Source organism: Odocoileus virginianus, chromosome 27, assembly GCF_023699985.2.
Source record: "Odocoileus virginianus isolate 20LAN1187 ecotype Illinois chromosome 27, Ovbor_1.2, whole genome shotgun sequence".
NCBI lineage: Eukaryota > Metazoa > Chordata > Mammalia > Artiodactyla > Cervidae > Odocoileus > Odocoileus virginianus.
The window spans coordinates 43,106,310-43,128,378 of record NC_069700.1 but is presented as its reverse complement, the minus strand read 5'-3'; the positions used below and the strand labels follow the sequence as shown (position 1 = coordinate 43,128,378).

The window sequence follows — 22,069 nt, the reverse complement described above, 5'->3', positions numbered from 1 at the left end:
TCTTTGTTGTGTCACGTGGGATCTTTTCATTGTGGGGCACGTGCTCAGTTGCCCCACAGCATGTGGGATCTTAGTTCCCTGACCAGGGATGGAACTCTCATCCTCTGCATTGCAAAGTGGATTCTTAACTTCTGGACCAACACAGAAGTCCCCTGTTTATCCATTCTATACATAATAGCTTGTATCTATTAACTCCAAACCCCCAGGCCATTCTTTCCCCAACTCCCCTCCCCCTTGGCAACTACAAGTCTGTTCTCTATATCTGTGAGTGTGTTTCTGTTTTATTTAATTTAAATAGCCATGTATGACTTGTCGCTAGCATATTGGCCAGTGCATATCCAGAGTATTCTTAATTTTCAGTTTCTTCCTCCAAAAGATACTGTGTGACTCACAGGTTGATGTATATTAAAATGCAATCTTCACATGGAAATCATGGATTTGTCTATGCAGGTCTTGTGTATTTTAACAAGGAGAATGTTCAGGCATTAGGCAAACCCTGGTTTATCACCTTAAGGTCATAAGAGTTCAAAACTGCCCAGTACTGGAGATAATCCTTGTCCTTACTGCACTGAGCACTTGTTGTTTTCCTTAACCTGTTTCTTTAACCTACTTAAACATAATTAGATACAGAAGTCTTCACCTAGCCCAAGAGAAAGTATTTCTTGAACACAACAGATATCAAATATCTTGAAGGTCCTGTACATACCTGTAAAATTAAAGCAGAAAGAGGTAACATTAGAATCCACCACCTTAAAATTATTTTTTAAAAGTAATGTTATCTATGTATTTATTTGTGGCTATGCTGGGTCTTCATTGCTGCACGGGCTTTCCTCTAGTTGCTGGGAATGGGGGCTACACTCTAGCTGCAATGTATAGTCTTCTCACTGTGGTGGCTTCTCATTGCAAAGCACGTGCCCTAGGACATGCAAGCTTAAATGGTTGTTGCTTGTGGGCTCAGAAGTTGTAGCATGCGGGCTTTAGAGTACAGACTCAGTAGTTGTGGCACACAGGCTTCGTTCCTCCCCAGCATGCGGACTCTTCCCCGGCCAGGGATTGAACCTGTCTCCTGCATTGGCAGGTGTAATCTTTACGACTGAGCCACCAGGAAAGCTCCACCTTAAAATTCTTAACTTCTTCTACACTTTCCCCTCAAATTCAATCAATTCTTTTCCCCTTCACCCTTGGACCCCTCTCTTGTAGACAAAAACATACATGAATTTTTTACAGTTGGGGAATAGAGTTGTGTGACCCAAAGATGAAAATCATAAAAAACCATAAATTGTCTCTGTGTCAACCAGACACTCACAAAGATACTAATATGAGCACATGCTCCTATTCAAACTCAAAGACAGGACTTTGAGTTTGACAGGACTTCCTGGATGGTCCAGTGGTTAAGAATCCACCTGCTAATGCAAGATATGCTGGTTTGATCCCTAGTCATGGAATCAAGATCCCACCCGCCATGGAGCAGTGAAGCCCGTATGCCACCACTATTGAAACCCGTGTTCTCTGTGGCCCATGTGCCACAGTCTGTGCTGCAAGGGAGGTCCTGCATGACGCAAGGAAGATAGCCCTGCTGCAACTAAGAACCAGCACAGCCAAATAAATAAATTTTATTTTAGAAAAATAAGGAGAAAAAAATAGAAAAAAATTTATTAATTTTTTAGAAAAAAGGAGTGGAGGGGACTGAGGAGGGAGGTGGAACTGAAAATCCCCTCTTACTCAGGAGAGTGAGCTGACTTGGGAAATGGCATCTGTAGAGTGCAGGGTGGGGGCCACTGAGGTCTGTGCTCTTCAACTTAGAGAGAGAAACTTCCAGTACTTCCAACAGCAGGAGGATGCATAAGAAACAAAAAAACAAGCACAATGGAACAAAATATTTCCAACATGAGGATTACAGTTCTTTTTACTTTGTCATTTATCTCTTTCAACACTTTATTACAAAAAAAAAAACCACTTTATTACTTGTTTTACCATGAATATAGATTAAACATATATCATACATTACATAGATACATCATAATCAGAATTATAAAGGTTTGTCTAAATTTTTAAGAAGGAAGGCAGGTAGATAGAAAAGTGAAGAGCTGGGGACACAGAGCTGGACCTGCTGGGCTCCATTCCTGAGCTCTGGGGAGTCACAGCCTTTTCTTCTCTTCTCAGGACTGAGTTCTCTGTGGAGGCCAAGCAGGTTCTTTCCCTTCTTTTTAGAGTGTCATCATTTATTAGAACATCATCACTCTTTGATGCTTTTAATATGGTCTTTGTATATTACATGGCATTTTCAGCTATTTGCAGTGGGTAGAATCCAGCCCATCTTTTCCAATGATAGAATTTCTACGGCAGAACAACTTAGTCAAAATATGATGGGTCCTGGAGCAGAGAATGCATGTCCTAACATGTAATCTGAAGATGATCAGTCAAGCGTTTTACAATTATAGGGAGTTTTCGGGTCGTTTTTCAAAAGCATCGTTTCCCTGCACACAAGAGAGTAATGACGGTACACATGTGCTCTTCATCCAGTCTACCAGTTCATCTAGTGTTTCCCCAACTCACTGGAAAACTTATATTTAGACAAACCCCTGCACATCAGTGTTCACAGCAGGTTCCCCCCTTCAGTGTGGGCTGCACATGGTGGCTTCCTTCTAAAGGTTACAGTATGGGAAATAGGGAACTAAAAATAAAAAGTTCACAAAGAGAAACCTGGGAATTGTACCTTAGCCAGGTGATGAGGTGAACTTATTAGTGGTATTTGAGTGGACATGTATATACCCTAGATGTGTGGAAAATGTCACTCACCTCTGTGGTCTTCTTCACAAAAACCCAACTCAAAGAGAGAGATATTCTATAATATCCCTGAGGAGTTCTCAAAAGGATCGAGGTCATCAAACGCAAGAGAAGTGAGAGGGACTGTCACAGCCAAAGGAGCCTGAGGAGACATGATTTGGCTTTAATATAATGTGTGACATTTTAGGGATGTGGTGAGGGTTGGCTGAGTTGATATATGAAGTGCTCAGAACAGTGTCTGGCACATACTTGATGCTCAAGCCTTGTCTCCTCTGGTGGCTAGAGGGAAACAAGGGGCGAGAGAGGGAGAGGATTACCATTCCCATCTCCAGGGGATCTTCCTGACCCAGGAATCAAACCTGTGTCTCCTGCCTTGGTAGGCGGATTATCTACTGCTGAGTCACCAGAAAAGCAACCCCAGAATTACTTGCATTTAATTCTGAAATCCATTCAGGAATTTTCTCAGCACAAATTTGGTGTTTGTTAGTGTTGAGCTGTTTGCATCTCAGCACCTGAAGGACGAGTGTTCTGAGCGGGGTGTCCTCTTACATGAATGCTGTGCTTTGTGACTCTGCTCAGGAATGTGCACTCAGACTCTGAGACAGCTGGTACAGAAGAGACCTGCAGGGTCATACTCTAACCCTCCATTTACAGGATATAAGCAGACAACTATGGAGGTTGAATAACTTGCCCAGTTAGCATAGTTCAAGCAAAATCCAAGTCTGCAAGTTCCCATCCAATGCTCTTTCAGTACGTCTTGGACCTGAGTAGGCATTTAGAGAAATTTAGAGCAAACAAAAATTTAAGTACAATAATTTGTTTTCCTCCTGAGACACTGTATCAGTTGCCTCTTGTTGCATAATAAATTATTCAAAAATCAGCTGCTCAAAACAGCAAACATGTATCATCTCCCAGAAGGTCTCTGGTTCTGGGCCTCTTGAAAGGGAACAGTCAGCCCGAGTTGCATCATCTGATGGCTTGACTGGGCCTGCAGGCTGTTGAAATAGGGCCTCCATTTGCAGCCACACGGACCTTTCCACAGGGCTGCTTATAACATGTTCCTTGTGTTTGTGCTTAGTCACTCAATCGTGTCCAACTTTTTGTGGCCCCACGACTACATGGACTATAACCCACCACCCTCCTCTGCCCATGGAATTTTCTAGGCAAGGATACTGGAGTGGGCTGCCATTTCCTACTCCAGAGGATCTTTCTGACCCAGGGATCGAACTCATGTCTCTTGCATCTCCTGCATTGGCAGGCAGATTCTGTACTACTAGCCCCACCAGCGTGCTTATAACATACCAGTTGGCTGGTTTTATGTCCTAGACTCCAAGTCACACACCATTACATCAGCCTTACTCTCTCAAGTAGAAGTGAACCATTAAGTGTGGCCCACACTCAGAAGAAAAAAAATTAAGCTTCATCTCTGGAAGGGAGGGTCATCAAAACTTTCATATATGTGCTAAAACCAAAATTTATATTAAATATTTTTTCAGGATTTTTAAAGTCAAATACTAGAGTAGATCGTATATACACTTTAACCATACTGAATAGCACTATTTTGATTTCCAAAGTGCTACTACCAAACACATCATTATAAATCAACTATATTATAATTAAGCAAAATGAAACAACAACAAAAAAGTGCTAGTACCAACTTAAGCTTTTATCAGAAATGTTTAAGTGTTCATGTAGCTGATGTGTTTGTTCTAAAAATGAAACAAACTCAGCTTAAGGGAAGGAAGTAAGAGTTACTCACTTCCTTGTTTGCACAATCAACCAAGCATTTTCTTTTCAGACAGCTAGTTACTTCTTTTATTTTGCTTTTATTCCATATATCTTGGCATTATATTTTTAGTATATACAAATAGTGCTTCCTTTTAGTATACCTACATAGTATTTTTTTTATGTGTTTGAAATATCCAAAAAAAGAATAAAGGAAGGAGGAGAGGAGGGAAGGAAGAAAGGAAGGGAGGAAGCAGAAAAGACAAAAGAAAATAAACAATGAAAGAAGAAGAGAGTAATTGGAAGTGAGTATAAATAACATTTTCAAGTGGCAAGGAAATAAAACAAATTTAGGCAATGCCTATAGAATAATAGAGACTTACGAGAGCTTTGTTAGTTATCCATTGTTGTGTGTCAAACTACTTCTAAAACTTAGCAGCTTGAAACAATAAATATCTATAGTTAGAGAAAGGCAAATATCATACAATATCACTTATATGTGGTATCTTAAAAAAAATGAGACAAATGAGTTTATTTACAAAACAGAAATAGACTCATAGACATAGAAAACAAACTTCTGGTTACCAAAAGAGAAAGATGAGGGGAGATATAAATTAAGAGTTTGGGATGAACATATACACACTACTACATATAAAACAGGTTAAAAACTACTATATATAAAATAAGTAAAAAACAAGGGTCTAGTTTATAGCACAAGGAACTATAGTCAATATCTTGTAATAAGTTATAATAGAAAAGAATCTGAAAAAGAATATATATATATATATATTTATTGAATCACTTTGCTCTACACTTAAAAGTAACACAACATTGTAAATTAGCTATACTTCAATTTTTTGGAAAAAATCATCTATTACCTCAAAGAGATAATACAAAACAAGCAAAATGGTGCAAACACTGGTAGGAGAAGTTGGGAAAAGAGAAGGATTTTACAAAATGGAATAAGTATATTGGTATTGGTATACAGATGGAAATTATTTTGTTAGTCCCAGTCCTCCAAGAAACAAGTGCTGGGACTTTCCTGGTGGTCCAGTGGTTAAGAATCCATCTTGCAATGCAGGAGACGAGGTTGGATCCCTGGTCAGGGAACTAAGATCCCACATGCAGCGGAGCAACTAAGTCTGCACACCACAACTAGAGAGTCTGCACACTGCAGCAAAAGATCCTGAGTGCTGCAACCAAGACCCAAAGAAGTCAAACAGATAAATATTTTTTAAAAGGAGAAGAAACAATTGCCAAAATGGGATTAGGATCAGCAGAATTTTATTAAACACTTGTCAGAGCATAGGGAGAGGGCATCAGTAAAGATGAGAGCTTGCAGACCAAGATGCAACTCTGATCCCAAATGACAGACAGAAGGAGAGGTTTACTGGACAAATGAAGAGAAAGTGTTAGTCACTCAGTCGTGTCTGACTCTTTGTGATCCCATGGACTGTAGCCCACCAGGCTCCTCCATTCGTGGAGTTCTCCAGGCAAGAACACTGGAGTGGGTTGCCATTCCCTTCTCCAGGGGATCTTCCCAACCCAGGGATCAAACCCACATCTCCTGCACGGCAGGCAGATTCTTTACCATCTGAGGCACCAGGGAAGCTGAGCCTCTGCACAGATGCTGCCGTGGATTTCAGAGCACAAAAGCCCCAGCCCTTGTACCTTACCTAGGAGTGTGACCCACAACTTCAAACCTAATGAGTCTGGGCCTCTGGAAATCAAATCAACACTTCTGTTACTGGACTTAATTACATCCCTCCCAACCAAATTCTCATGCTGAATACTTAAGACCCATAAGACTGAATTTGAAGATGGGGCCCTTAAAGAGGTAATTGAGGCTAAATAAGATGGTAAGAATTGCCCCAAAATGATAGATCTGGGGCCTTATGATAGATCTGGTTCCATTCAGTTCAGTTGCTCAGTTGTGTCCGACTCTTTGTGACTCCATGGATTGCAGCATGCCAGGCTTCCCTGTCCATCACCAACTCCTGGATAGGTCTGGTATCTTTATAAAAAAAAAAAAAAAAAGGCACCAGGGATAGCTTTCTCTCTCTCTCTCTCTCTCTTCCCACCACCCCTTGCTTTTTTTTTTTTTTTTTTTTGGTATGCTCAGCGAAATTTGTGGGATCTTAGTTCCCTAGCCAGGAATCAAACCTCTACCCCCTGCAGTGAAAGCATGGCGTCCTAACCACTGGACCATCAGGGAATTTCCTCTCTTTTTCAATTCCCCTTTGCTCACAGAGGAAAGGTTGGTAGCCACAAGAATTCATTGTTGAAAATCTTTAAACTGTTGATGCTGAGAATGCCTTTGTGAGGAAGGAAAGTAGAAAAATGTTGAAAGGTCTCTTTTTGACCTCTTCCTCCCAAGGACACAAAACATCTTCCCCATCTCTGATGCACCTCTCCTCCTGGGGTATCCCCCAGTGGGTGGAAATGACTGGGAAGTTCTGCTCCACCAGGAGCTGGGCCAGGGCAATGCAACGCTGCACAGACCTCATATGAATCATTATGTGTGTGTGTGTATGTAAGGTGGGGGGCAGTTGGTGAGAATGAGGGGATGTGAGTTCCCAGGCAAGCTGCCTTAAAACTCCCTGAGCCCACAGCCACCCTTGAACATGGCCCTCCACCAGAGGGCCCAGGATGCACCCCACAGACTGGCACAGGCACTCAACCCAAGACTCCCAGATGAAGAAGCTTTATACAGTCAGCAAAAACAAGACTGGGAGCTGATTGTTGCTCAGATCATGAACTCCTTATTGCCAAAATCAGACTAAATTGAAGAAAGTAGGGAAAATGACTAGACCATTCAGGTATGACCTAAAGTGAATCCCTTATGATTATACAGTGCAAGTGACAAATAGATTCGAGGAATTAGATCAGATAGACAGAGTGCCTGAAGAATTATGGGCTGAGGTTCGTGACATTGTACAGGAGGCAGGGATTAAGACCATCCTCAAGAAAAAGAAATGCAAAAAGGCAAAATGGCTATCTGAGGAGGCCTACAAATAGCTGAGAAAATAAGAGAAGCTAAAGGCAAAGGAAAAAAAGGAAAGATATACCCATTTGAATGCAGAGTTTCAAATAATAGCATGGAGAGATAAGGAAGCTTTCCTCAGGAATCAATGCAAAGAAATAGAGGAAAACAATAGAATGGGAAAGACTAGAGATCACTTCAAGAAAATTAGAGATACCAAGGGAACATTTCATGCAAAGATGGGCTCAATAAAGGACAGAAATTATATGGACCAAAGATATTAAGAAGAGGTGGCAAGAATACACAGAAGAACTATACAAAAAAAGATCTTCATGACCCAGATAACCATGATGGTGTGATCACTCATCTAGAGCCAGACATCCTGGAATGTGAAGTCAAGTGGGCCTTAGGAAGTATCGCTACAAACAAAGCTAGTGGAGGTGATGGAATTCCAGTTGAGTTATTTCAAATCCTAAAAGATGGATGGACTTGGAGGGTATTATGCTTAGTGAAATAAGTCAGAGAAAGACAAATACTGTATGTTATCACTACACGTAAAATCTAAAAAATAAAATGAACAAATGAATATAACAAAACAGAAACAGACTCACAGATACAGAAACAAACTAGCAATTTGGAGAGAAGGAAATGGGAAGGGGTAAGATGGGAGTAGGGGAATAAGAGGTACAAACTACTGTCTATAAAATAAATAAGCTACAAGGGTTTATTGTGCAGCAAAGAAAATTTAACCAATACTTGGTAACAACTTTAAATGAAGTATGTTGTTGTTGTTTATTTGCTATGTCATGTCCAACTCTTTTGTGACCCCTTGGCCTGCAGTCCATCAGGCTCCTCTGTTCATGGGATTTCCCAGGCAATAATACAGGAGTGGGTTGCCATTTCCTTCTCCAAAATGGGTTATACTCTATAAAAATTTTGGATCACTATGTGGTACATCTGAAAATAGATGTATGTAAATTAATATAATATGATATGTAAAAAAAACTCAAAAAATTTTTTTCACTTAAAGTAAATCCAAATATATTTTACATACCCCTCTATTGGTTGCAATTTACAATATAAAACTGTTAAAAGTAATATTAACTATTTCTGTCTAGTTGGAATAATTAACCTTTACTCACACAGGAGATGGACACTCACTCATCAGAAAAGAGTTCATGAATAGGAATTGGAACTCCGCATTGTCATTATCCTGTAACTATACTCAAGATTCTGCCTATGAAAGAAGAATCCACTGGTCTGCTGCTGTCCAAAATTTCCTTCTGCAATGATAGAAATGTTCTAGATCTACACTTTGATTATGGTAGCTACTGACCACATGGGACTTTTGAGCATTTGAAATATGGCCAGTTCAATGCAGGAACTAAATTCTAAATTTTATTTTAATAGATTTAAATATAAACAGTTTCATGTGGACAGGGCAGCATTAGAAAAATGAAACAAAGGGTCTGCTATCGCTTTTTAAAAATTCAGTCCATCCATCATTGTTAACAAACCTTCGGCTGGGGCTTGGAGTGAGCGATGACAAGGAAGGTTGGGTGGGGGAGGGCCCCGCGAGGGCCCCGCCTTCCTCTGCAGGCTGGGCGGTAGGGTCCCGCCTTCCTCTGCAGGCTGGGCGGTTCCCATCAGGGAAGCAACGTCACCGTTGCAAACTCCGTCAGTGAGCGTGTCCCATCTGTGAGAAGGGCCAGTGTGGCATCAGTTACTCCAAGACCACACTGGTGTTTCTCAACCTCATGTTCTGGTGTGGGAGCGTATGTCTTCATCCCTTAGAACCAGTACGACCTCTTCTTTGAAGATGTCTACCCTCTCCTCCCTGCTGTGCTGATCGTAGCTGTAGGAGCCCGGCTCTTCATTACCGGGCTGATTGGCTGCTATGCCACCATCCAGGAAAGCCGCTATGGACCTGCCACGTTTGTCATCATCCTACTCTTAGATTTTTGTCACAGAAGTTGTTGCAGTGGTTTGGGGATGTGTTTACAGAGCGAAGGTGGAAAATGAGGTTGATCGCAGCATTTGGAAAATATATAAAACCTACGGTGGAACCAACCCTGTGCTGCTAGCTGGGCTATTATGTTCCCAGACAGCTGCCCTGTTGTCCCATTCACAACTCTTCTCACTAAGAAAATACAGACTGGTTCAAAGAAACCAAAAATCAGAATGTCCCTCTTAGCTATTGCAGGGAGACCGCCAGCAGCTGTCATGGCAGTCTGGCCCGCCCCTCTGATCTCTATGCCGCAGGGTATGAGGCTACCGGAAGTTGTGAAGAAACCACCGGAAATCATGAGGAATGTTATCTATGCGGCAGTGACATATGCAGGTCTCCAGCTACTGGTCGGGCTCTGTGCCTGCATCCTGTTGTGCAGAAGGAGTAGAAAGCCTGTTTACAAGCTCCTCATCACTGGTGGAACCTGTGCACATAGAAAACTCACCTGAGCATTTTAGTCTTGTTCTGCTTTGGAAGGTGAATTGAGCAAGTCCATTCAATAAAGGACAGAAATGGTATGGACCTAACAGAAGCAGAAGATATTAAGAAGAGGTGGCAAGAATACACAAAAGAAATGTACAGAAAAGATCTTCATGACCCAGATAATCACGGCGGTGTGGTCACTCACCTAGAGCCAGACATCCTGGAAAGTGAAGTCAAGTGGGCCTTAGGAAGCATCACTACGAACAAAGCTAGGGGAGGTGATGGAATTCCAGGTGAGCTATTTCAAATCCTGAAAGCCAATGCTGTGAAAGTGCTGCACTTAATATGCCAGCAAATTTGGAAAACTCAACAGTGGCCACAGGACTGGAAAAGGTCAGTTTTCATTCCAATCCCAAAGAAGGGCAATGCCAAAGAATGCTCAAACTACCTCACAATTGCTCTCATCTCACATGCTAGTAAAGTAATGCTCAAAATTCTCCCAGCCAGGCTTCAGCAATATGTGAACCATGAACTTCCAGATGTTCAGGCTGGTTTTAGAAAAGATAGAGGAACCAGAGATCAAATTGCCAACATCCAGTGGATCATTGAAAAAACAAGAGAGTTCCAGAAAAACTTCTATTTCTGCTTTATTGACTATGTCAAAGCCTTTGGCTGTGTGGATCACAATAAATTGTGGAAAATTCTGAAAAAGATGGGAACACCACCTGACCGGCCTCTTGAGAAACCTGTATGTAGGTCAGGAAGCAACAGTTAGAACTGGACATGGAACAACAGACTGGTTCCAAATAGGAAAAGGAGTACGTCAAGGCTATATATTGTCACCCTGCTTATTTAATTTATATGCAGAGTACATCATGAGAAATGCTGGGCTGGATGAAGCACAAGCTGGAATCAAGATTGCTGGGAGGAATATCAATAACCTCAGATATGCATATGACACTACCCTTATGACAGAAAGTGAAGAAGAACTGAAGAACCTCTTGATGAAAGTGAAAGAGGAGAGTGAAAAAGTTGGCTTAAAGGTCAACGTTAAGAAAACTAAGATCATGGCATCCAGTCCCATCACTTCATGGCAAATAAATGGGGAAACAGTGGCTGACTTTATTTTGGGGGCTCCAAAATCACTGCAGATGGTGATTGCAACCATGAAATTAAAAGATGCTTACTTCTTGGAAAGAAAGCTATGACCAACCTAGATAGCATAGTAAAAAGCAGAGCCATTACTTTGTCAACAAAGTTCCGTCTAGTCAAGGCTATGGTTTTTCCAGTAGTCATGTGTGGATGTGAGAGTTGGACTATAAAGAAAGCTGAGTGAAGAAGAATTGATGCTTTTGAACTGTGGTGTTGGAGAAGACTCTTGAGAGTCCCTTGGACTGGAAGGAGATCCAACCAGTACATCCTAAAGGAGATCAGTCCTGGGTGTGCACTGGAAGGACTGATGTTGAAGTTGAAGCTCCAATACTTTGGCCACCTGATTCGAAGAACTGACTGATTTGAAAAGACCCTGATGCTGGGAAAGATTGAGGGCAGGAGGAGAAGGAGATGACAGAGGATGAGATGGTTGAATGGCATCACCGACTCAATGGACATGAGTTTGGGTAAACTTCAGGAGTTGTTGGTGGACATGGAAGCCTGGCGTGCTGTGGTTCATGGGGTCACAAAGAGTCGGACACTGCTAAGGGACTGAAATGAACTGAATTGAATTGCTATTGGCCTCCTGAGTTCATTTAGTTAAAGCACAGGTACACACACAGGTGTTGGACAGAGCAGCTTGGCTCTTCCTGTGTCTACCTTCCTATTTACCCACCTATGACTTTTCCTCTGTTCTAGCAGACTCTCCATGTCAGTGAGCATGTAAGTACCCCAATAAATGTTCTAATCTCAGAACTGTTTGTGAATTGCTTAATGTGGTAGAATTAAAGGCGGACATGGGCCTGCTTCTGTCACCGTCAAGCTGTAAGGGAACTGCTGCCGAAGTATCGCCAGGTCCTTTCAGTCTTCACAGGGGAGCCAGAGGTTTTTGGCCAGAGGTTTTTGACAGGAGAGGGAGGCAGTCAGCTGTCTGGTAAAAGTTATTTTAATACCAGATGGTGCCCCTCATCAGTGTCCTTTTTAAAAATATATACCACAGTCCAGTAACTAGCTCAATGGCTATCTTACAAAATGGCTAAAATAGATTTTAGAATCATATGGTGTGTGTCTTGGTTAATCTTCAAAACAGACTGATCTTTAGAACTAGCAGTTTTTAAGCAAAGCTGGCTTTGTGTGTGTGTCTGCTCAGTCACTCAGTTGTGTCCAATTCTTTGTGATCACATGGACTGTAGCCCACCAGGCTTCTCTGTCCCTGGGATTTTCCCAGCAAGAAGTGGATTGCCATTTCCTCCTCCAGGAGATCTTCCCGACCCAGGCATTGAACTGTCTCCTGTGTCTCCTGCATTGGCAGGTGGATTATTTACTACTGAGCCACCTGGGAAGCCCAAGGAGTATAATGTATGCACTACTGTTTAAAAACAACTTTTGTGGGTGTGTGCATGTGGCTTTGTATAGTTGAGCCCATTTCAATCTAACAAGTCTAAACTTGTTAGAAATAATATACCCATGTAGACTAGCAAAATAGTATGTAAATGTGATCTCAGTTGTAACTAGAAAAATCTAATTCAATAAACTCTGTATTACCCTCAAAAAAATAAAATAGCTTCGTTATTGTTGTTATTTGGCCACCCTAGGTGGCTTGTTGGATTTTAATTCCTCAACCAGGGATTGAACCCAAGTTCTCAGCAGTGAGAGCTCGAACAGCTAACCACTGGACAGCCAGGGAATCCCCAGCTTTGTTGTTATTATTACCTTTGGAACAAACCCTATTTCAACAAAAATAATGTTATTGAAACTTACTTTGGGGGTAACATTTTCTTATACTGGGAAACTAATCAAATATCTGAATTATATAAAGGACACATTTATCACTGTTCTCTATGAGTATAGAAAAATAGTATCAAATTTTTATTCAAAAAATTTTTTTATTCATATATGAAATAAAAGTACTTTTCCAATTACAGATTTGGTATAAAGTGAGAAAACTTTCTAAGTACAGTTTTCTATTGAAGAGGTATTTTATAAATAGTTTTGCTGTACTATTATATTTTTAAATTATACATTTAAATATTAAATCTAGCAATGCTTAAGAGAATGAAAAGACAAGCCATAGACTAGGAGAAAATACCTACAAAATGCATAACTGACAAAGCACTGTTATCTAAAATATACAAAGAACTTAAAGTTCAACAATAAGAAAAAACTTGGTTAAAAAATGGGCCAATGACTTTAACTGATACCTTATGAAAGAAGACATACAGATGGCAGAACAGTACATGAAAAGATGCTCCATACCATATGTCATCAGAAAAGTGCAAATTAAAACAACAAGAGTACTACAACATAGCTATTTGGACAGCCAAAAAGGAGAACACTGAAACACCAAATGCCAATAAAATACAGAGAATAAAGAAATCTCATTCATTGCTGATGGGAATGCAAAATGATACAGTCACTTTGGAAGAGAGTTTGGCGGTTTCTTACAAAACTAAACATATGCTTATACAATCCATTAATTGTGCTTCCTGCTATTTATAAAGAAGAGGTGAAACCATATACACACGGAAACCACACCCAGGTGTCAATTTGTCTATCTTGAGCTGATCTAGCAGAAAAGAACAGCAAGACTTGTGATTTATAGACTTTCCTTTTTGTCTGTAATTTAAGAACTGAAGATTTGCATCCAGTTTTTGTTGATATTCCCTAAGCTTCACTGTACACACACAACTTCTGTCAGATAAGATTGCACATAATTAGCTGAAAGTTGAACTATTCAAACTAAGATTTCAAGTTAACATTATATCTTTTTTTTTCCGGGTGGGGCCACACTGCAGCATGTGGAACATCCCTGACCAGTGATGGAACCCATGCCCCCTGCAGTGGAAGCACAGAGTCTTAACCACTGGACCACAGGGAAGTTCAAAGTTAACATTATAGCTGATCAGGAAGTAGAGTGGATCATTTACTTTAAAAATAAAATACATAAAAATTACAAGGACTTTGTCAATCTAACATATGATCTCAAAAGGCAATGGCTAAATTAGGGACCACTCAGCCACTTTCAAAGTATGTTTTTCAAAATGATATTTTTTTGCGGTAGCACTGATATACAACAAAGAACTGCACATATGTAAATAAATAATACAATAATATACAGACACCTATGATACCATCACACAATGGTGGGGGGAAGAAATGGAGGCCATTGTGGGCAGGGGTGGGTCAGCCTCCTCTCTTTCTTACATTACAGTACAAGAACACAGACACATTCAGACACCTCTATGAAAAGAGAAGTCTGGGTTCTGAAGTCATAGAGTAGGGGCGTGAACACAGCTTTCTTTGCTCAGTTCCACATAAGCCATCAGTCTCACACCATAGAAGAAAATAATCAAGAACAAATTCAGGTCAGTCATCATAGGTGGGGGCATTCTGAACAAATTTCCACTACTCAAAATATTCAAATCCAGAGCATCCCCATAACCCAGCCCCTCTCCCACTACAGGCCCTCCGGAGTCTCACCTTTAGGAGCCATAAGAGATACATTAGGGCCTCAGATACTGTCTTCTCCTGGGATAGAACAGAACTTGGTCAGAGCCCACAGGAGTTAAGACTAAAGGAGACAATACAGGGTGGGTGAACCCCCCCAGAGGGTTCCCATCTACACTATCTCAAGGGTCTCAGGGTTCACCCACACACACACCTGTCCATACTTACTTGCAGTCTGAGTATAACTCCCTCCATCTCCATCTGTGGGTAAAAGACATCATGTGTGAGGCCTCGGGGGAGGCAGAGTCATGAGGTTCTATAGGAAGCCCTTAGTCCTGAATCCTAGGAAAGTTTCCAGAACTGTGAATGCAGATCCAGGGCAGGATTGAGAAACATGAGGAAACAGGGTTTTTGGGAACTGTACCAATCCTCTTCTGGATGTCTATAATTAGCTGCTGGAAATCAGATTCCCCATTAGGGGAAGCATCAAAGTGAGAATGTAATCCTCTTTTACACACATGCCTTTCAAAAGAGTGTTAGAGGGCTTCCCTGGTGGCTCAGTGATAAAGAATTCACCTGCCAAATGCAGGAGACACAGATTCGATCCCTGATCCAGGAAGATTCCATATGCTGTGAAGCAACCAAGTCCCTGAGCCACAACTCTTGAGCCTGTGCTCTGGAACCCAGGAGCTGCAACTACTGAGCCCACATGCCCTAGAGCCAGCGCTCCACAACAAAAGAAGCCATCGCAATGAGAAGCTCGCACACAACAACTAGACAGTAGCCCCCGTCTCTGCAACTAGAGAAAAGCCTGCGCAGTAACAAAGACCCAACGCAGCCATAAATAAATAAATAAAATTATTTTTTAAAAAGAGTGTTAGAAACAGGACCTCAGACTGGGTAAGTACGTCTATGTAGATGGTGCCTCCCAGCACTGAGGCAAGAGACTGGACATTTTCTGTCCTGAAACTCCCTGGGGGCACAAGAAAACCCAGATTTCACTCTTCTCCCTACCTGAGTATTTCTTCCTCCAGATCACAGCTCCAGCAACCACTGCCAACACGAGGAGAACCAGGCTAACAATGATGCCCATGATGGGGATGGAGGGCTGAGGAGGTTCTGTGGAGGAAAGGGAAGGGCCCTGACCTCAGGCTTGAGCCCTGACCTTACTGAACTGAGTCCTGAAGGGCTCCTGCTTTATCTGAGAGGAAGCTCCACCCCACCCTGCTCCTTACCCCATCTCAGGGTGAGGGGCTCCTGAAGCCCTTCGTGCTGCACATGGCACGTGTATCTCTGCTCCTCTCCAGAAGGCACCACCAGGGCTGCCCACTTCTGGAAGGTTCCATCCCCTGAAGGCCTGGTCTCCACAAGCTCCATGTCCTGAGTCTGGTCCTCCCCGTCACGCTGCCAGATCAGTGAGATCTCCGCCCGGTAGAAGCCCAGGGCCCAGCACCTCAAGGTGACCTCATGGTCAGAGATGGGGTGTCGGGTCACATGGGTCTTTGGAGGAACTGAGGAGAAAGGTGAGAAAATTTAGGAACTTTGTATTAACTCTAACAGGCCACATGAGTGGGCACTTCTGTGACCATTCTGAGAATGGAGGGAATAAATGGTGTGAGAGGTGAGAGTGCAGAAGCCAGACATGAGCCTGGACCCCAGGATATGGGAAAACTTCTTATGCTTTGAGAAGTTCTAGAAACAGGATAAGACAGCCCAGGGTAGGAGGCTCCAGGTCTCTGAGTAAGACGATACAAACTTCTGGTCCTGACCTAGGTGAAGACCGAGTTGACTCAAAAAATCTGGAGTCAGGCGGCCAGTGAAGAAGGCATGGGGCAGAGAAAAAGGTGAGAGAGTGAAGCACTAAGACTTAGGCCAAAGTCAAAGAAATCTGTTAATAAATTATTTCAGAGACCTCCACATCCAGAGAGACAGAATCCTTTAATTGTCCTGAGAAGGACATTTGGTTTTTAGGCAGCCTCACAGAATACAGCAAAAACAAGATGCAAAGAATACCTGTTAAGTAAATCAATGTAACAATGTATTTAAATCTGAGAGTGTCACTGCTTTAGAATTCTTTACATCTGCTTCTTTTCTGCACCTCTTGCTTCTCTAGCTCTTCTCTCTGTCTCTCACATTGCTCATCCCCCTTAGTCTCCACCAACTTCTCATCCCTGAATTGTGGCACAAGAACCATCACCTCACCTGCCACCGATAGACTATTCTCTACACAGTGGTCAGGAGTGTCATTTCAGACACTGGGTAAGAATCTGTAAGCCTTACTCTAAGGATCCAAGTTGGGGCGGGGGGCGTGGGGGAGAGGGGGAAGAATTCTAGTGTCAAACCTATGCTTCTCCCCTTTAGGTTGGGCTAGTTGGAGTACAGCCCCAACCTGAGGTGAGATCTGGGAGGGCCCGGGGCCCTTCGTACCTGCGCGCAGCCCCATCTCCTTCCCCTTCTCCAGGTATTTGTGGATCCAGTTCACGCACTCGGTCTCCAGGTATTCCCGGTAACGTTCCGCGACTCCCTCCGCCTCCCACTTGCGCCGGATGATCTGAGCCACTGTGCCCGCCGCGGACCAGGAGTGCATGTCCTCGTTCAGCGTGATGTAATCCTCGCCGTCGTAGGCGAAGTGCTCGTACCCTCGTACCAAGCGGCCGTCCGGCCCGACATCGCAGCCAGACATCCAAAGGAAGCTGTGCGATTCTGCCCCGCCCCCGCGGTTAGCGCCGCCCACTTAGCCCCGCCCAGCGCTCAACCTAGCCCCCCTCCTGCTCCAGACCCTCGGGCGGTGATTGCTCAGAGCCCGTTTTTTCTGCTAAGTTGAAAACGCAATCCCTGTGAATCCTAGTTCCTAGTGGGCTCTTCCCAGACAGAAGAGAGGTCGGAGGATCTCCTGACCTCGGGACGAAACCTCGGACCCGGGATCTCAGGGGGACCCCGGCTCATCGCTGCGGAATGCAGGGTTTGAGACTCACCCAACTCGCTGTGGTTGTGGTTGCCAACGATGACCTGCAGGTTCGACCGCGAAGCCTGCAAATGTTCTGTGGCTATGCTGGTGTGCCGGTCCCAGTACTCCGGCCCCTCCTGCTCAATCCACGGCGCCCGCGGCTCCACCCTCGGATTCGCGGCGTCGCTGTTGTATCTTACGAACTGAGTGTCGTCTAGGTAACCGACAGATTGATAAAGGTCCCTCCCGAGGACAGGACGCGATACCAAAATGTGGAAGTACCTCAAGGAGTGGACCCCCGGGACCGGGAGGGGCTGCCACCCGGCCCGACGCTCCTTCGGGCGCGGGTCCCCATGTCCGAGGTGAATGTGACCTGTAAGGGAGAAGGGGACGAGAGGGCGTGCGAGACGGAAGAGGCCTGGTGGGAGACTCGAGTGGTGAGAGGAGAGGGCTGCAGGCTCGGAAGGGACAGGGGAGAGTCCGGACGGGACGGGGGCGAGGTACTGGGTCTGGTCTCGGGGCCATAGAAACGCGTCTTCCCCGGCTGTCCTTCGCCCCAGGCAGGCGGTCCCCTGGCTTCTCCTGCAGAGACTATTTCGTCTCGACCCCGCACTCACCCGCCCAGGTCTCGGTCAGGGCTAGGGACCCCGAGAGCAGCAGGAGCAGGGTTCGCGGCTCGGTGACCTGCATCCTTGGGATCTGGGGCGAATGTGAGTTCGGACTAGTCTGAGAACTTCATAACAGGGAACCGCGGTGGCGCTGATTGGCTTCTCTAGAAACCAGTAGACCGAGACCTGGAGCAGCGTCATAGGTGTCCAGGAAGAAGGACCTGACACGGTTGTGAGAGAGAGAAGTGAAACTGTGGGGAGGGAGATGGGGAATCGCCAGTGCTTAGCTTCGGTGTCCCAGACGCCAACCCCCGACCCTAGAACCTGAGACCTTGAGCGCCGCGCCCAGGGCACCTGGGACTTTGTGGCCTCTCCTCGAGGCTGCACCAAGAGCCCTTTGTCAAACAGTCTCCCTGGTGCTGGGACTGTTTGAGAAAACCAAGGAGAAACCCCCAGGCTGGACTCAGCCCCTTTGTCTTCCCTTCCCCAGTTCCCTCTCCCTGACTTGCGTCCCTATTCACTCATCCCTCAGGCTCTCTCCTAGGAAAACAAACTTCCAAGGAATAGGGTGCCAGAGAGCAATCTGGTCTTCGGAAAGCTGGTGAAGAAACAATGGGATACTCATTAAACTGAGGGCAGTTGTATATGTAGAGATTCCTATAGAGACCAGTTTCCTGTTTGCTTGTTAACCGTAATCCTGATGTCCCCTGAATGATTGAGCATCTAATCTGTAAAAGTAATGATTTTACCCTTCCCATTTGAATGGAATAACCATTCAAATAACCTCTGCAATAACCAAAGTTCATAACTTCACTTTCCCAAACTGTGGCTCCAGGCTTTTATACTTTAAAATTACCTTTATTCCATAGCCCCGAGTTTTCCTGTCGGAGTCTCAGCACATGGTCAATACAGAAAAGCACATGGAAGCACAGTTACTTCCTGCCTAAGACCTGTGCCTAGGCGGGAATTTACTACAGTGACTAGGTGGTGACAGGAGAGGCTAAACCATTGAAAGAAGATTTTGTACTAATTACACTTTCAGAGAGGAGGGGGCATGGCACACCACTACAGGGCCACAGGGAGAAGCACCAAGGTTGGCCAGAAGGTCAGGGAGAGGAAGAAAGCATGGCTCAGAAACTTTCATGGCGTTTTCCTCAGGGCTGAGGGAAAGCAAAGGAGGGCTGGAGAAACATCTTAGGATTGACTGGTTTGAATAAGGTCATTGGCAGGTTCTGGGAGACGGGGCCTGTCTCTAGGTGCCTGGTACCTGGCCCTGGATAATGAGAGCAGAGGAATATTGCTTCCTGGAATGTAAGACCTGATAGAAGTGTGTATGTGTGTGTGTTCACGCTCAGTCATGTCCAACTCTTTGCGACCCGATAGACTGCAGCCCGCCAGGCTCTGCTATAGAAGAGGTGATTCCAGATACAGATTCTGGATTGTCTAGTTTGCAAAGAAAAGGCTGCTCCTGGGCAAGCCCTTTGCTGTCTCTAAGAATTGGTCAGCTCTATAGCACAAGTCTCTCCCCAGTTATCCAGACCACAAATGGCAGAGCATCAAGAATACAGAAAATAAGAAATATTATTAACACATTATATTTCAACCAGAGTGTACAAACTTTAATCCCCTCAAAGTTGCAAGTGTTCAGTGCAATCAAATTGCCCTTCACGAACACTCATGCATCGTCTATATTTGTGATCCACACCTAAGCAATGTGCACATTGTATTGGGCGCTTGCGTGATTGACATAAGGAGACATTTGGTTTTTAGGCAGCCTCACAGAACAGAGCAAATACAAGATGCAAAGAATACCTGTTAAGCAAATCAATGTAACAATGTATTTAAATCTGAGAGTGTCACTGCTTTAGAATTCTTTACATCTGCTTCTTTTCCACACCTCTTGCTTCTCTAGTCCTTCTCTCTGTCTCTCTCATCCCTCAGGCCCTCTTCTCCCCTTAGTCTCCACCAACTTCTCATCCCTGAATTGTGGCACAAGAGCCACCACCTCACCTGCCACCCATGGACTATGCCCCCCACAGTGGTCAGGAGTGTCATTTCAGACATTTTTTAATATTCCAGTGGCTCCATCTCACTCTTGGAAAGCTTCTAGAACGTAAGGCACATGGGCACAGGGGCTTTGTGTTAAAGCTGTTCTGGTTAAAGCTGTGTCCCCAGCATATAAAGCTATGTTTGGTACATAGTAAGCACTAAATTAATCATTGTTGAACAAATGAAATAAACAAACCTGATTGTATTAAAGTCTGATGGCATCATATACAAATCAGAAAATTTTTAAAAGTAGAGAAATTAGGAAAGATCTTATGTTGTTCAACTAGTATATGTGAGAGTTCATAAATTCATTCCAGTGGAGAAAATGTTTTATATGTTGCACAACTGAGCCTGTGCATTAGTTTTCTACTGCTGCATAAAATGTTACCACAAATGTAGTGGGCTCTAACAAGAGCCATTTCAACTCACAGATCTGTGGATCAGAAGTCCAGGTGCGATATGGAGAGGGTCTCTGTTCAGCATTTCATGAGGTTGTGTTTGCAACTAGAGTTTAAGGTCCTCCTCCAAGCTCACACAGAACTCTTTGCAGAATTTTACTTCTTGTAGTTGTAGCACTGAGGTCCCCACTTCCTTTCCTGAGGTCAGGAGAATGCTACTCTCAGCACCTCTGGCCACCAGCATGTCTTGCTATGTGGGCCCCTCCATTTCAAGCCCTCCCTCACACTGAATCCCTTTTACTCTTTGTTCAGTAATAACCTAGTCTGGTTAAGAGTTCACTTGATTCGGTCTGGATTACCCATGATCATCCCCTGTTGTAAACTCAACTGATATTAACCTTAACTACATAAGAAAAATCCCTTCACAGTGCCACTTGTGTTAGTGTTTGATCAAACAAGTGGGAGAAGGTGAATAACCAGCAGTTGGTTATCGCTGGCTGTCTTAGAATCTGCCTAATATAGCCTTGTTCTTCCTTTGGGTTTAATTGGGTTACAGTTGGTAATGGAACTTCAAATAAATAAAATTTTGTGAACAGTAATAACATGCTTTCTGTCCATTTAACCGTGGGAATTCTTCTTAAATCTTAAAACTAAATGGTATGTTTAATAGAAAGTGTTAGCCACTCAGTTGTGTCCAACTCTTTGTGACCCCACAGATTATAGCCCACCAGTCTCCTCTGTCCATGAAATTCTCCAAGCAAGAATACGGGAGTAGGTTGCCATTTCCTTCTCCAGGGGATCTTCCTGACCCAGGGATCGAACTCAGTTCTCCTGAATTGCAGGCAAATTCTCTACCATCTGATATACCAGGAAAGCCCTATGTTTAACATCCTGTTGTTAATTTACAACAGATCAAAAATAAAATGCAATAATCTATTATTTTCTTTGGATGCTGTGATAACTGTGTACTGCTGTAAAAGTGACAATTTAAAAAAACAAATAATTATTATGTTCCACAGTTTTCCAGAATCAGAATTGCAGGAGAGGTTTACTTGAATTCTGGTTAGGGCCTCTCATAGGTTGCGATGAAGCTGTCAGCCAGGGCTGCATCATCCAAAGACTTAACTGGGGCAAGAAATTCACATTAAACATGGTCACCCATATGGCTGTTGGAAGAGGCTCATTTCCCTCCTGGATGGTCCTGGGAGGCCTCAGTTCTGAGCCATACCAACTTTCCTTAAAGCAGCTAATGACTAGGTAGCTATCTTCCCCCAGAGCAAGTGATCTGAGAGAGGGCAGCCAAGATGGAAGCTGCAATGTGTTTGATGTCATAGGCCCAGAGTCACACATCATTACGTCAGCTTACTCTCTCAGTTACAAGGGAATCATTGGGACTTCCCTGGTGGTCCAGTGGCAAAGACTCCATGATCCTAATGCAGGGCGCCCAGATTGGAACCTTGGTCAGGAAACTAGAGCCCACATGCTGCAACTGAGACCTGATGCAGCCAAACAAATAGAAAATTTTTAAGTGAATCACTAAAT

General features: G+C 43.6%; 1 protein-coding gene and 1 pseudogene across 8 annotated transcripts; one reads left to right on the top strand and one right to left on the bottom strand.

Annotated features, from left to right (window-relative positions):
* Positions 1–1,597: 1,597 nt before the first annotated feature.
* Positions 1,598–20,659, bottom strand: LOC110146733 (HLA class I histocompatibility antigen, alpha chain G-like). Of its 8 annotated transcripts, none has more exons than XM_070456813.1 (9): positions 20,559–20,658; positions 18,090–18,301; positions 17,501–17,845; positions 16,953–17,228; positions 15,761–16,036; positions 15,540–15,644; positions 14,754–14,786; positions 14,559–14,606; positions 1,598–2,929 (listed from the first exon to the last, which is right to left on the bottom strand). In XM_070456813.1, the coding sequence occupies exons 2-8, from the start codon at positions 18,160–18,162 to the stop codon at positions 14,590–14,592; spliced, it is 1,125 nt and encodes a 374-aa protein (XP_070312914.1). In that variant the 5' UTR covers positions 18,163–18,301; positions 20,559–20,658; the 3' UTR covers positions 1,598–2,929; positions 14,559–14,589. The 8 variants fall into 8 exon arrangements, with proteins under 8 accessions (XP_070312914.1, XP_070312915.1, XP_070312913.1 ...); XM_070456814.1 differs by lacking the exon at positions 1,598–2,929 and adding an exon at positions 5,775–6,526; XM_070456812.1 differs by lacking the exon at positions 1,598–2,929 and adding an exon at positions 12,945–13,769.
* On the top strand, positions 9,038–10,078 carry LOC110146734 (tetraspanin-3 pseudogene; annotated as a pseudogene).
* Positions 20,660–22,069: the final 1,410 nt, after the last annotated feature.